This window comes from Castor canadensis, chromosome 2, assembly GCF_047511655.1.
Source record: "Castor canadensis chromosome 2, mCasCan1.hap1v2, whole genome shotgun sequence".
Lineage (NCBI taxonomy): Eukaryota > Metazoa > Chordata > Mammalia > Rodentia > Castoridae > Castor > Castor canadensis.
The window spans coordinates 158,931,234-158,945,192 of record NC_133387.1 but is presented as its reverse complement, the minus strand read 5'-3'; the positions used below and the strand labels follow the sequence as shown (position 1 = coordinate 158,945,192).

The 13,959-nt window shown below is 52.7% G+C and overlaps 1 protein-coding gene and 1 non-coding gene across 4 annotated transcripts in view; one reads left to right on the top strand and one right to left on the bottom strand.

Moving 5' to 3' along the window:
* Nucleotides 1-465: 465 nt before the first annotated feature.
* Igdcc3 (immunoglobulin superfamily DCC subclass member 3) overlaps nucleotides 466-13,959 on the top strand; it is a 35,497-nt gene continuing 22,003 nt past the window's right edge. For all 3 annotated transcript variants that reach the window (XM_074066231.1, XM_074066230.1, XM_020172892.2), the window contains exons 1-2: nucleotides 466-586; nucleotides 2,506-2,811. In XM_074066231.1, the coding sequence (XP_073922332.1) occupies nucleotides 466-586; nucleotides 2,506-2,811 (427 nt within the window). The remainder of the gene's footprint in view (nucleotides 587-2,505; nucleotides 2,812-13,959) is intronic.
* Nucleotides 7,106-7,208, bottom strand: LOC141421000 (U6 spliceosomal RNA). The gene has a single exon (XR_012445708.1). It is a non-coding gene; the product is annotated as a U6 spliceosomal RNA (small nuclear RNA).

Genomic DNA, 13,959 nt, shown 5'->3' with positions numbered 1-13,959 from the left:
CGGGACGGCGCCGGCCGCTCCAGCCACAGTTCAAAGCGCAGGGGGCGCGTCCGCCGCGCAGCCGGGAATGTCCGGCCGCTTAAAGCGTTCGCCGGCTCTTTTGTTCCCCAGACCCGGCCTCCGGGGAGAGGGGGCTGGGGGAGGGGACCCGGAGGGGAGGGGAGGGGAAGGAAGGAGAGGGGGCGGTGGACCGAGGAGGGCGGGGCGGGCGCGGGCTGTGCGAGTGCGGAGCGCGCACCCCGGGCGAGGCTGACAGATCGCCCGGGAGGGTGCAAGATGGCGCAAGCGGCGCTCCCACTGCGCCCCCCGTGCTCCTAGGCAGGCATGCGCCCGCAGCCCCCCGCAGCCCGGGCTCGGCCCCGGCCAGAGCCCCGGCCCCGGCCCCGGCGCCGGCCCCGCGGGACGCTGTGAGCCGCGAGAGGCCCGGGAGCCGCGCATTGCCGAGCCCAGCGGACCGAGAGCCCCATGGCTGAGCCGCGTACCGCGTCCCCGCGCCGCCCGCCCGCGCCGCGCTGGCCCCGGCTCCTGCTGCCGCTGCTGCTGCTGCTGCTGTTGCTGCTGCTGCTGCTGCCCGCGCCGAGCCAGGGTGAGCGAGGACTCCTCAGCCCCGGCGGCTGCGGACCGAGCCCCAGCAGGGCTCGCGGGGAGCGAGCGGGCGCGAGGGGCGGACCCCGGGAGAGTGGCGCGGACCTGCGGGCGGACCCCGTGCTGGAGGGACAGAGCGGGATGGAGCGGAGCGGGACAGGGAGAGGCGCGGAGACCCAGCTACCTAGGGCTGAAGCTGGTGCTGAGGATGGAGCCCTGGAAGGAAACTAGGGCTGGGTTCCCAGCCGCTCCGGGACTCAGGGCAGGACCTGACCCCGGGCGGAGGCGCCAGGAGCGCGGCGTAGCAGGAGCTGGGGAGCTGGATGGCACTGGGGAAAGACGGAGAGGAGCAAGGGGAGACAGAACATCAGAGTCACAGGGGCGCGAGCCTGGATGTGCGGAGCGCGGCGGTGGACCCCGAGGCGGCCGCAGAGCAGGGGGCGGAGGTTGGGCAGGTCCGGGATTTGGATCTGGGACTTGGGCCAGGGAGTGTGCGAGAGAGGCCGAAGAAGAAGAGGAGGAAGATCTCCGTGGGCGGCGCGTGGGGACACAGAGACCCGGAAGACAGCCCAGAAGAAGCCGCGGGATGCCCACGGCCGCGCCCTTCCCCGGAGCGTACACTCCAGAGACCCTGCACCGGCCCGCGCTCCCACCGGCTCCGCTACCCGCAGCTCCGTCACCACCACCCGATCCAGCCACCTCGGTGACTGGAATGGGCCCATCTCAAGGGAAAGGGGTGCCGATCTCGTCCCTTGCCCTCTTGCCCCAAGTTCTCAGCAGACACACATTTGGGTCTTCTCTCCTTGCTCCTCCCCAGAAGCAGAATATCGCGTCCGGACCCAGGAGAAACTATATCTGTACTGGGGTTGGATTAGGGGCTGAGGATCCTGAAATCCATGGTGTGAGGAGGATACTAGGGGTTTTCATACATCAGATGTAGGAAAACGTCACACGTCCCTGGGGTGAGGGCGAGGCCGGGAGCCCCAAGCACGTTCTCGGGTCTGCCCACCCTGCAGGGCTCTGGTCTGTTCTCTGAATGTGTGTGTAGCAGGTGGGTGTCTGAGGCTGCCCTTTTAAGCCAGGGGGTTCATTCCTCCTGGAGCGAAGTCCTAACTGGTCTGGTTGCTTTCAGGAGAAGTTGGTGGCTTGGCATGGTGCCTGGCGTCTCCTGTTGGCATCTGACTCTGGTCAGGCTCTTTTCCCTCTCTTCTCCCTCCTCTTCCTCTTCATAGGCTCATGAGGCTGGCAGAGAGTAAAGGTTCTAGGTCCCCTTCCTGCTGAGCTTTGGGAAATCTTACTTTGGTGTTTGCTCCTCCTCATGTCTCCCTGGAATAAGGGCCAAGAGCCCAGCATCCGGACCATTGGGGGCCAAGAGGTGGATGTAGAAGAACAGGACACAGTACAACCAAGGGCCACAGCACAGCCTGCACCCTGGCTCCTGGGCCCACACTTTCTGCTCCCTGCCAGACATCAGGCCCCAAAAGGAAGCATGAGTTATTATGATCTCATTTTGTATTTTTGTTAAAAGAACTTTTAACTTTGCCTAGTGCCTTTGAGTTTGCTAAGTATGTCAAACAACCCTAGGACACAAGTCAAATTGTTGTTCCTTGATTTAAACAGATGAGGAGTGGGAAGCCAGGACAGTTTGAATACTTTACCTAAGGTCACACACTGAAAGCTTTAGTGCTTATCCAGAGTGACCACAGAAGTGGCAGCTGCTGCAATGATACAAATGATATTCATCAAGTGAAATACTGCATGGGATGGCTTTTTGTAATGCTTAAGGTTTTATATATGTAATAGGGATTCCTATTAATATCACAGAAACACAGGGTTAGGGTATGGGGTATGTAGACCCTGGGTGCACACTCCACACTCCACACTAACATCTTTCCTCCCATCTCACCTTCTCTGATGCAGGTCTGGGCCTCTCTGCTGAACTGGCATTTGCTGTGGAGCCTAGCGATGACATTGTGGTCCCTGGGCAGCCCATAGTGCTGGGCTGCAAAGTGGAGGGGACCCCTCCAGTGAGAGTCACCTGGAGGAAGAATGGAGTGGAACTGCCAGAGAGCACCCACTCCACCCTGCTGGCCAATGGGTCCTTGCTGATCCGTCACTTCAGGTTGGAGTGGGGAGGCAGCCCTTCAGATGAGGGTGACTATGAATGTGTGGCTCAGAACCGCTTTGGTCTGGTGGTCAGCCGGAAAGCTCGCATCCAAGCTGCAAGTAAGTGAACATCCCTTGGTTTCGTTTTGTATAATCTAGACCAGTGACCGGGTCAGCCTAGAGACTGGGGGCAGGAGAGCAGGCCCATCTCATACAGCTCTGGAGAACTAAGTTCTCAGCTTGGGTCAGTTGAGAGCTGCATGGCAGTGACCTTGGGTGGTAGAATTGTATCATGTGCGTGTTTAATTGATTGGAATGTGAATTGACAAGAATGTAGCCAAACACTTGTGGTATGGGGTTAGGGCCTCACTGAAGAAGTCACCAGCTTGTCTCAGTCTCAAATGCCTGTCATACTGCAAACATCCCAGTCGATTGAATGCGGTTCTTTTGTTTAAAGAGATAATTGCCTAATTTCGTGAAATATTTAAGGATCATTTGGACTATATGCAATTTTTCATTATATGCTGACTTTCAAGTCTTTGGAGTAGGATAAGACCTCACTCTACCAGTAATGGAGTTCTGAAGCTTGTCTACAAGTTTGCTTTAAAAATACATGGTAGGGGCAGGGCATGTAGCTCAGTGGTAGAGCATTTGCCTAGCAAGAGCATGGAGCCCTGGGTTCGATCCCCAGCACAGCAAAAAATAAGTAGGGTAATTTCAGGGTTATCTCAGTGATGATCTCCCTCTTCATGCTAATGTATTCTTCTTTTTGACTAAGAGAGAAAAGGCCAGGCAGTATTTCGACTCTAGAATTGTACTTTGCTGATGCTGATGGACTATCAATTGTGGTGATGAAAATGATGGCTGTGCTTTAACTGCTCTGTGCTGAGAACTCTGTTATTATCATTGTTGTTTAACCAGTGCACACTGGAAGTATGTGGCATAGACCAAAATCATGCATGTATTTTGGGGAAGTGGCAAGTTTAGGAGGCCTTGGGGGTCATGGTTGAGAAAGGGCAAGAGTTTTAGCAATTGAAAAATGTTCACCATCCCTATTGCTACACTTCACGGAGGAGGCCGAGGCTGTCCCTATAAAAGGCTGCTTTGACTTTTGTTGCTAATAATTCTAGCTAACACTTATTAAGTACTTGCTGCATTATTACTGATGTGAATTAGCTCAATGAACCATCACAGTGCCCCTGGGAGACAGGAGTCAGTATCCCCTCTTTACAGATAAGAAAACTGAGCCTTGGTTGGGGAGTGGGGGGACAGTTCTGTGACATTCTGGGAAGCAGAAGAAACAGAACTGCAGTCTAGGCAGCCTGAACCCTACGCCCTCCTACTTAACTCCTATGGTGCGCTCCCTCTTTCCCTGCAAACACTGACAAGTTTCTTCCTGGCTCTGAGGGCATTCACACAGTTGTTCTGAACGGCTGGTGAGTGATGAATTGTTCCAGGCAGGAGCCCTCTTGCTGGGTTGAAGATGCCCCTTTGTTCTAAGGAAGGCTGATCCAGGCCCCCATATGGAGCTCGCTGGGAGGCAGCCCTGGACTTTGAGATGGAATCACTTCTGGCTCAGCCACCCCGTCCCCAGGCGTCCCAGCAGTGCAGAGGAGGCTGGTGCAGCCTCTGAGCAGATGGGGTATGAGAAGACACTCGTGGATGGAGGTTGGGGGCCAGAGGAGGACTTGAGGATGGGAGCAATGAGACTTCTCAGGGAGATATCCCCTCTCCCCCTAAGCCCTCCATGGTCTGCTTCAGTGCTGAGGGATGGAGGATGGCTGAGTCTTTTTGTCACCTGCCTAGCATCCTGGGAGGTAAACCCCAGGGGAAAATTAATAGTAAATGTTTTTCTTTTTCTTCTCTTTTCTTTTCTTTCTTTTTTTTTTTTTATGGTGATTGAGCATCCTAGGCAAGCGTTCACCAGTGAGCTATATTCCCAACCTGTGAATGTGCTTTTCTATAAATGTTAATTTCTTCAAGATGTTTGGTCTCCTCATCTCTAGCAGTGTGAGGAATTGAGCCTAATCCCCTGGGGTCCTGGAGAGGGATGGAGGTTTGCCTCTAAGCACTAGCAATCTGATGTGTCCTCTCTCTTCTCACAAGGCTGTGGCCCCAGGGGACATACATGGATGTCAAGTGTGGCTGGATCTGTTTTCTCACTTCACAGGCTGATGTCCCTAGAAAGCTTTTGAGCTGCTGGGTTTCCTCCTTGGGTAATCACTCTCTGCCCATTTGCCTGCTGGCACTGCAGATGTTGTGTGACAAGGAAGAGTGGCGTTCTGAAAAGGTGTGAGGAGCCCCTCCAGAGCCCGCTGCTTTTCCTGGCTGCTCCACAGGAGCTGATGGGGAGGGAGGGGCATGCTCAGGCTGCTCACAGAGGGACACAGGATTCCCCTAATGGGCCAGCCCAGCTAGGCACATGGGCAGGTCTGCTGGGTCTTCAGAGCCCTGAGCTAGAGGGCACTCCTTTCCTTGCCCTCCTTGCTGTCCTTGAATGGTGGCTTGACCAGGATGTACTACAGCACAGGTTGCTCCTTGGAGCTTCAGTTTCAAGTATTTCCTTTTTTATAAGGTGCAGCAGCTCAGGGTCCTCGACTCTCATTCTCCCAGAATTCCTGGATTCTCTGTCTTGCTAATAGCTCTGGGCTAAAAATTGAACTTATCCAGGTCTCTTAACAATGAGACCTGGATAAGTTCATGTTCCTTTTGGCCAGTCTCCTGGCCTGTGACATCGAGATACATAAAATCTACCTCGTGGGAGGATCGTGAGGATCAGCACATTCCACACTGCCTGGCACACAGAAGTCACTCAGTAACCGAAGCCAGTAACTCCTTCATTTGAAGGCAGTTTCACAGACAAAGCCTTTAACTGCAATCTTGATTACCCACAGAGGTTAATCTCCAGCAAAAGCAAACTGCCAGATTCTGTCACAGGCCCAGCTTTCTCCCTCACTGGCATTCATTTAGGGAGCCCCCCCAGGGAAATCTATCAGGCAGTGCAACTGTTGGAGCCAAGTGCTTCTTGCTCTGTTTTAACTTTCTAGGGGGGTCTGGGGATTCTCCCTAGCCTCAGGTGTGGGCTAAAGCTGGGCGGCCTGGGAGACTGTGCCATAGCTCCGGAAGGACGAGCCCAAGAGGGGACTCCCACTTGTTAAGGCCCATGTGCATTGACGTCTCCAAAGAAGCATGGGCTAATCTCAAAGAGAGGTGATAAGTGGGAGACCCACCCAGCACCTCTTCTGACCTCAGGTCAAAGCCCACACCTCCTGTCCCCTACTTCTTTGTCTCAGGCCTCTGGGGGAACTGAGTGAAGTTTCCTAAACTGAGCCAAGCCTGACAGTCACCTGAGGTCTTGATAAGATTTAATTTTGAATCTGCAGGTCTAGGCCAAGACTTGGATTTCTATAGCTAACGAGCCCAGGTGAGGCCAATGCTGCTGGCTGGCCCCCAGGCTACTTGGAGTGGCCAGGTACTCCAGGAGTGCCCAGTCCCATGTCACAATCTCTGGCAAGGGCAACACAGTGAAATCCATAGAACAAGGGTTTCAGGGCCAGGCCTGGGCGGGGTAGAACCCCAGTTCTGCCTATTCTGGATCATGTTCCCTTAGCACCAGTTACTTGGCTTTTGTGAGCCTTTGTACCCTCGTCCAAAAAATGGCTTATCTCCTCTGTCTATCAGGGTTTGGGGAGGATTAAATGAGTCCATAGAATAAAGCACCTGGCACAGGGCTTGGTGTCGGGGAAGAGTTCAATGAGTATTATTGCTAGTGGTAGGTGTTGCCCACTAATTTAGGATGAGGTCCAGACTATCTGAGTCCTGGCTGGACTTTTTTTTTTCCCCTGGGGATTGAACCCAGAGCAAGCACTCTACCACTTATGCTATACCCCCTGCCCTTTTGCTTTTATTTTGATTTTTGAGATAGGGTCTTGCTAACTTTGCCAGAGCTGGCCTAAAAATTGCACTCTTCCTGCCTTTGCCACCTGAGTAGCTGGGATTACAGGTAAGTACCACCATACCTGGCTTCCAACTAGATTCTCTCTCTCTCTCTCTCTTTTTTTTTTTTTTGCAGTGCTGGAGTTTGAATTTAGGGCTTCACACTTGCTAGGCAGGCTCTCTACCACTTGAGCCACTCCACCAGCCCTTCCAGCTAGATTCTTAATGAGCCAGATCCAGCAGATCCAACAATAATTTTTTTTTCTTTTTTCTTTTTTTTGTGGTACTGGGGCTTGAACTCAGGGCTTTCACCTTGAGCCACTCCACCAGCCCTTTTTTGTGAAGAGTTTTTTTGAGATGGGTTCTCTCGAACTGTTTGCCCAGGGTTGGTTTTGAACTGCGATCCTTCTGATCTCTGCCTTCTGAGTAGCTAGGATTACAAGCATGAGCCACTGGTGCCCGGCTTAATTTTTTTTTTTTTAATAGGGAACACTTCATGAATTTGTGTGTCATCCTTGTTCAGGGACCATGCTAATCTTCTTTGTATTGTTCCTATTTTAGTATATGTGCTGCTGAAGCAAGCATTCCAACAATAATTTTGAGTATGGGCTGAGGTAGCAAACAGACCTGGGTTTGATGGGCTATGGCTTTAGCTTTATCACTACTAGCTATGGGACTTGGGGCAAGTCACTTAACCTCTGTGAGCCTCAGTTTCCTCATCTTTAAAATGGGAGGATATAATAGTTACCAAGGAGGAATATTGTGAAGACTACCTTTGATAGCGTGCACAGACAGTTTAGCATGGGGCATTGGTAGCACTCCTGAACGATTATTAAGAAACAAATATTGTGAACTATTATTATTCTGAGGAGGTAACAGGTGAAAAGTGTCATAGTCTGAGCTCCTTTGGTTGTGGAGTGATTCCCAGACCAGACTCCTAGGAAGAGGCAGGGGGGTATGGAGACAGGGAAAATGACCAATTCTAGTTCCCTGGTCTCCCTACCTCAGTAAGTCACCAATGTCATCAGGCCCTCAGTTCCTATCTTCTAAAGGCTGAGTCTTTCTCTGCATGTCTGAGAGCAGGACGGTGAACATGGTTTGTGTAGATCTGGGCAAGGACTGGGTGGGTCAGGAGAACTGCAGACAGCAGCCACTGGGGACTACACTTGGTTGGGGGTGGGGGTCAGTGTATTTAGGAGGCCCTGTGTAGGGCCATGGGTAGACAGGGAGATGGTTCCTGGCTGGTAATCCTGGAAGCCTCAGTCACCTGACAGTTGATTGCTCAGGCCTGGTGTGTGGTACCACTTTCTGTTCCTCCCTGAGGGCAGCTCAGCTGAGGGGTCCCAGGAAGCCACTGCCCCTCACAGAGCAAGGAGCTGGTGCTGCAGCACAAGTGTTACTGGTGAGGCTGGCCACACCTGTAGGTCAGCACCCCACAGAAGCTGTGAGGTGTAATGGAAAGGCCCCTTCCAGACTCCAAGGTCCTGCGAGGTATGGACAGTCACTCTGTCATGGTAAGATGACAGAGGTCTGCCTTCCCTAGGTCTTTTCCTAGTGCATTCTTGCCGCTCTTCTTTCCACACCCAGTCCCTCCCCAAAGACCATTTAGCTAATAGAGATTTCTTCCCCTCCCCTCCTCGGGCGGCAGCATTTGTGGTCTGTGGCATCCAGTCCAGCCCTTCCGCTCAGTGATGGCTGCTCGCATTGTTAAGTAACTGTTTTATAGCTCAACACTCCATCTGTCTCCTCAACTAGATTTTAAGCTCCTAGAGGGCTTCCCTTTCTTTTGTATTTCTCATATCCCCTGCCTGTGGAGCTTGGTAAAAGCTAAATGAGCATGTGGCCTCCTGGGCATAAAGCTCTGTCCGTCTGTCTGTCTGTCTCTCTGCTTCCCTTGTAATTGATAGCACAGCTCTAAGGAACAGAACTGTGAACGCGGAGGATAAGCAGGGAGCGCAGGCTGGGGGCGGTGGGGGGGCGCGGGATCACTGGTTGGCTGTTCGCGTTCATCTCTACAGGACCCGAGGCTCTCTCTCTGCCTTGCCAGATGGGGTGTGAATCAGAGATTCAATTACTTGGTTCCCCCCATGCCTGGGGCTCGGGTCCCCGCCTTGGACCTTCCTCTGTGGCTGCATGGGGCCTGTAGCCGCTGTCTCCCCGCTCTTGGGCCCTGACTGTGGAGGGAGGCCCCACCCTCAGCGCAGGGCTGCCCCTCACCCCGCCTGCGCCCAGGGACTTGAGTGTGGAAGTTGAGTGCTTCTGGTTCCCACACCTTGGCTCCACTGTCGCAGGCAACCAGCTGGCCCCTTAAACACAATGTGCAAATCTTCTCTGTTCCTGTCCCTGCATTGTCAGTGGCCAGGCGCCCAGGCTGGGAATGTGGGCCAGTGAATAGGAGAGGCATTTGCAGCCTGCAAATGAAACAGGCCCCAGCCCCCTTAACCCCCTGCCCCCTCCCCGCCCCCAGGGAGAAAGGACTTTTTCACTCCTGGCCTTCTTGTATTGCCTTTCCCGCTCCTCGCCAGAGTCCCTGCAGACTGGTCGTGTGTGTGTGTGTGTGTGTGTGTGTGTGTGTGTGTGTGTGTGTGTGTGTGAGAGAGAGAGAGAGAGAGAGACTTGTACAGTGGCTTGAGGTCTGTTCTACACTGCCTTAATAAAAGTAGAACAGAACAGAAGGACAGAAGGACACCCAGGATGGAAAACCAAACAGCCCACTGCTGTCTTTGTTTAAACTGGACTGAGTGATTCCATCAAAAATGTCTGCCTTGTGTAACTAACCTATGACATAGGTTTCTCGGGCCATAGCTTTGTTGCAAACAAGGAACCTAGAAACCAGTGTGTGTGTGTGTGTGTGTGTGTGTGTGTGTGTGTGTGTGTGTGTGCGCGCGCACAGGTATATGCCTGAAGAATGTACATGGATCCATCTTTCCTTGAAGGATTTACCTGTGGGAAACCCTTTCCACCTGAGCAGTGTGGTCCGGCTGGCTAGAGAGCTGGAGTCACCAGGGCCCCCATTCAGGGCATGGGACCACGATGGATAATTTCATTAGGTCCTATAAGGGACTGACCGTTGCCCAGCCAGCTGAAGTGAGAGATGACGAGGGGAGCCCTGGCTACTGGGTCGAGGGTGGGGCTTCCATTGTGGGCATGGCCATATCTCCTTCTGCAATCAAGGCCCAAGTTTTTTGATTCATTAGGTGGAGTCCCCAAATCTGCCTGCCATCCCAGCCAGCCTGATGGTCTGTTTTGCTTCACTACCCTAGTGTCTCCCTGATTTCTGAGCTTGTCTCCTGCCCCTCTCTGTTTACCCTGTTTCAAGGTATGCTAAGCCCTTACTGCCCTCAGCTGTAAGGGCTGTGCAGCAGAGGGTGGGTCTCAGTGAGTGGACATTCTGAGGAGGGCCTGGACTTGTTGTTGGTGGTTGAGAAGGTGGAAGGGTAGGGGCTGAGCAAAGGCCTGATGAGAGAGATAAAGGGGAGGGGTGGAGGGGCTTAATTTAGGCACTACTTGCTTCAGGTAGGGGACATCGGTTTGTTGCAGAGGCTCCCATCCCAGCATCTCCCACCACCTTCTCCATCTCTTCTCTGGGTCTTGGTTCTTTGCTCCTTGGTGTTTGATGCTCCCCAGGCACTGCCCAGCTTACTGCTCTTATGGCTGCTTGGGCTGTAACATTTCCCCACCATTTCTCCTGCTCTGTCCTACCCCTCTTCCTTTCTTCATCTCCCCTCTTTCCCCCTTCACTGGTCTATTCTGTATCTTGCCTTTCTCTATTTCAGACATTCCAGTATCTTCTCTAAGATGCTGGGTTCAGGGGTCCGCAGTCTCAAATAAAGGCAGACCTTCCCTGTTAGGAATCTGAGAACCTAGCCTCTGGCTGGGGCGTCTCTTGAGCTGGACACTGACACTGACCATGGGTGGCAGGCAGCCCTGGGCTGCTGTCTGGAATGCTGGTGTTGGGTTGCAGCGAGATGCAATTGGTGATAATGAGTAGAAACTGGACTTTCTGGTCTGGCTGCTGCCCCCAAGGCCATTGGAATGTGAGGAGGGGGGACTATCAAGAGGCCCTGGGGACTTGGGGTGGGCAGATGGAGACCAGACCACCTAAATGAAGAGGAGGGGGCAGACCACCATGAGAGAACCAAGTTCTGTCTCTTTCACTGAGCTGCACACTGCAGCAAAAGAATCCTAAAATTCCAGGCGTACTGGGACCTGACAAGTCTTCTTATTTCACAGACTTGGAAACTGAGGCCTGAAGGTCATGACCTGCCCAAGGACTTATAGGTCCTCCAGCCTGGGCAGGTAAAGGGAGCCCCTCTGGTTTGTTGCCCATCTGAACTCTGGCCTAACTCGGCGCCTCATTGCCCTGGCTCTAATGCTCTTCCTCCAGGGAGACTGGCATGCAGTGCCTGGTTTTCTTTTGTCCTGCTCTGCCTGGACTTTGTCAGTGGACTCCTGACATCCATGGCGGATTGCAGAGCACCTCCAAGTTCCCAAGGCACACTGGATGCTGTGTACAATGGGTGAGCTAGCACTTGGGCAAACCATCAAGGAGTAGAAAACCAGGCATCAGGCATCGTAAGGGAGATGCACTGTTTCAAGCACTCTCTGGGGTCATTTGTTTAATTCTCCCAACCATTTCATACATATGTATTTCTAGTCCTATTTTACAGATAAGTAAATGGAAGAATGATTGATTAACTTGCCTAATGGCACACAGGAAGTAGGGAAGCTAAGATTTAAACCCAAGTCTGCCTGACCCAGTGTGGGGAAGAGAAAGCAGTTTAGAACCCTGGCCAAGATGGGATCCGCTTCTGGGTGGGCCAGGCGCTGCTGGGATGTCCCAGTTAGGTCTGAATGTGCCTTGCACAGAGTCTTGCCTTACCTGGATGCTGGGCAAAGCATGCTGAGCCCAAGTTGAGGAAGTTGGGAGGTTGCTGGAGCTGCTGGAGGTGGAGGTGGGAATTGCTTCTTCCTGAGGAGGGAAGACAAATTCCCCTCCCCCTCGGGGTCCCCCAGTTCCCTTTTCCTTTTCTTGTTTCCCCCGCATAATGATGCTGATTGCTCCACATCTGTCATAATTACTCTTTGTTTGAAAATTCAGAACAAATCACAGGAGAGGATCTGGCAGGGCTCAGAAGGCTCCTTCTCCCCAGGGGTCCTGGCAGGAGGGGGAGCACTGGGGGGAGCGTGGTAGGGAAGAGCCATAATCAGCCTGGAGGAGCGGAGGCTGCTGATTGTCCTTGTCCTGTCCCCTGGCCTGGGCACAGCCCTCAGGATAAGGTGGCCTAAGGCCTCATGAGGTTCCACACACGTCCCCTCACTCTCCCAGCTCTGCCTGGCAGGAGATGATTCCTCTCCAACACCATCCTAGGGAGGGGTCTGCAGTGGGTCCCCTGCCATCCTGGACCCATTGAACAGCGGTTGGGCAGCAGTGTGCTTGGAAACAAAGCAGCCCAGTAGGGAGGGTCTGGGTCTGGCTATGCCTGTGGGAAGGGCACAGAGCAGGGGACTCCTGGGCACAGGGGCTCTTAACAGGGAGGGTAATAGGGTAGTTATGGCTGAGGGGCCATGGACTAGGATGAGAATTGGATCTCTGGAGTGAGAGCCAGGAGTGAGGAACCATAAGTTCTAGGAAACACCAAGCTAGACCCTCTTCGGAACCAGCCACCACCTGAAGACCCTTGGTTTTGGAGGTCCATAATTCTGGGGCATGTGACCCTGTTGGCGATGAGCACCCCTTATAGGGGGTACCCCTTTATGTTCCCCAGCACAGCTCCTTCCTACCTGGACTTGGGAAGAGCCTGCGTAGTTAACCCCTTGCTGCCAAGTCACCTCTCAAGCCATCTTGCCTGTGTGTGTGCGTGCACGTGTGGGTGTGTGCAAGTTGTGTGCACCCTTGTTTTCCAGCTCCAGGTATCCAGGACCCAGCGCCTCAGGGTCACCTCTCCATTGCCTGTGTGTGTGTGTGTGTGTGTGTGTGTGTGCGCGTGTATAGGTGTGTGCACTCTTGCTTACCAGCTCCAGGTATCCAGGACCCAGTGCCACAGGGTCACTACTGCTCTAGGCTGCTCTAGTCGGATTGGGAGGGGACATTTCCACTCTGAACTTGACTCCCACTGGATCCGGGAACCTCTGGGAGGGGAAAAAAATGGTCTGGAGGGGGAAAATGAAGAAGAAAAGTGGAGGCTTATACCTGTAATCCCAAACTACTCAGCAAGCGGAGATCAGGAAGACTGGGGTTTGAGGTCAGCCTGTGCAAAAAGTTAGTACCCCATCTCAACAAAATAATATGGTCATGATGTGTTCATTTGTAATTCCAGCTATATGAGAGGCAGGAGTAGAAGAATTGTGGTTCCAAGAGTGTACCAATCAAAAAGTTTGAGACCCTGTCTGAAAAATAACTAAAAAGCAAAAAGGGCTGGAGGAGTGGCTCAAGTGGTAGTGCACTTGCCTAGCAAGTATGAGGCCCTGCGTTCAAACCCCAGTACCACCAAAAGAAAAAAAGAAAAGAAAGATAATATGGTAATATGGAGAAAGAACCTGAAATTGAGGCTTTTTGATATTCCTGCTCCTCCCCATCTGTTTCTGACTTTGATTCTCAAATCAATCATTTTCACATTGAACTGTGACAAATCAAGATCATTACAAGCAAGCTGTTATGATGGCTATGGGGTCAGGGCTTTCCTGAAATAAAGTGACGTTGCTTTTTTCCTTTTTATTTATTTATTTTGTTTTTTTGAGACAGGGTCTCAAACTTGTGGCCTCAAACGTGTGGCCCTCCTACCTCCGCCTCCCACATGCTGGGATTACAAGTGTGCATCACTATGTCTGTAGTGATACTGCTTTATCACATCAGTTCAAGATGAAGTAGCAGCAGTGGCTCATGCCTGTAATTCTAGCTCCTTGGGAGGCTGAGATCCAGAGGATTGTGGTTTGAGGCCAGCCTGGGCAAATAGATCAGGAGACCCCACCTGCAAAGTAATGAAAGCAAAATGGACTGCAGGTGTGGCTCAAGTGGTAGCACACCTGCTTTGCAAGTGAGAAGCTTTGAGTCCAAACCCCAGTCCCACCAAAAAAAAAAAAAAAAAAAAATGGAAAGGAAAGGATCCATTGGGCTGTGTGTCCAGCTTTGTTCTTTTGTGGGGTGGGGTGGGAGATCAGAAGATAGGGTCCTTCTAGGACAGGGAGTGTATAGCTTGCCCCTTGCCCCTCCCACTGGAATATAAACTCCTGGACGGGAAGGAGCCCTGTCTGTTGTCCCGGGCTCACACTCTCTGGAGCTCAGCAGCAAGAATGGAGTGGGCAGGAGAAGCTAAATTAGAACTAACTCCC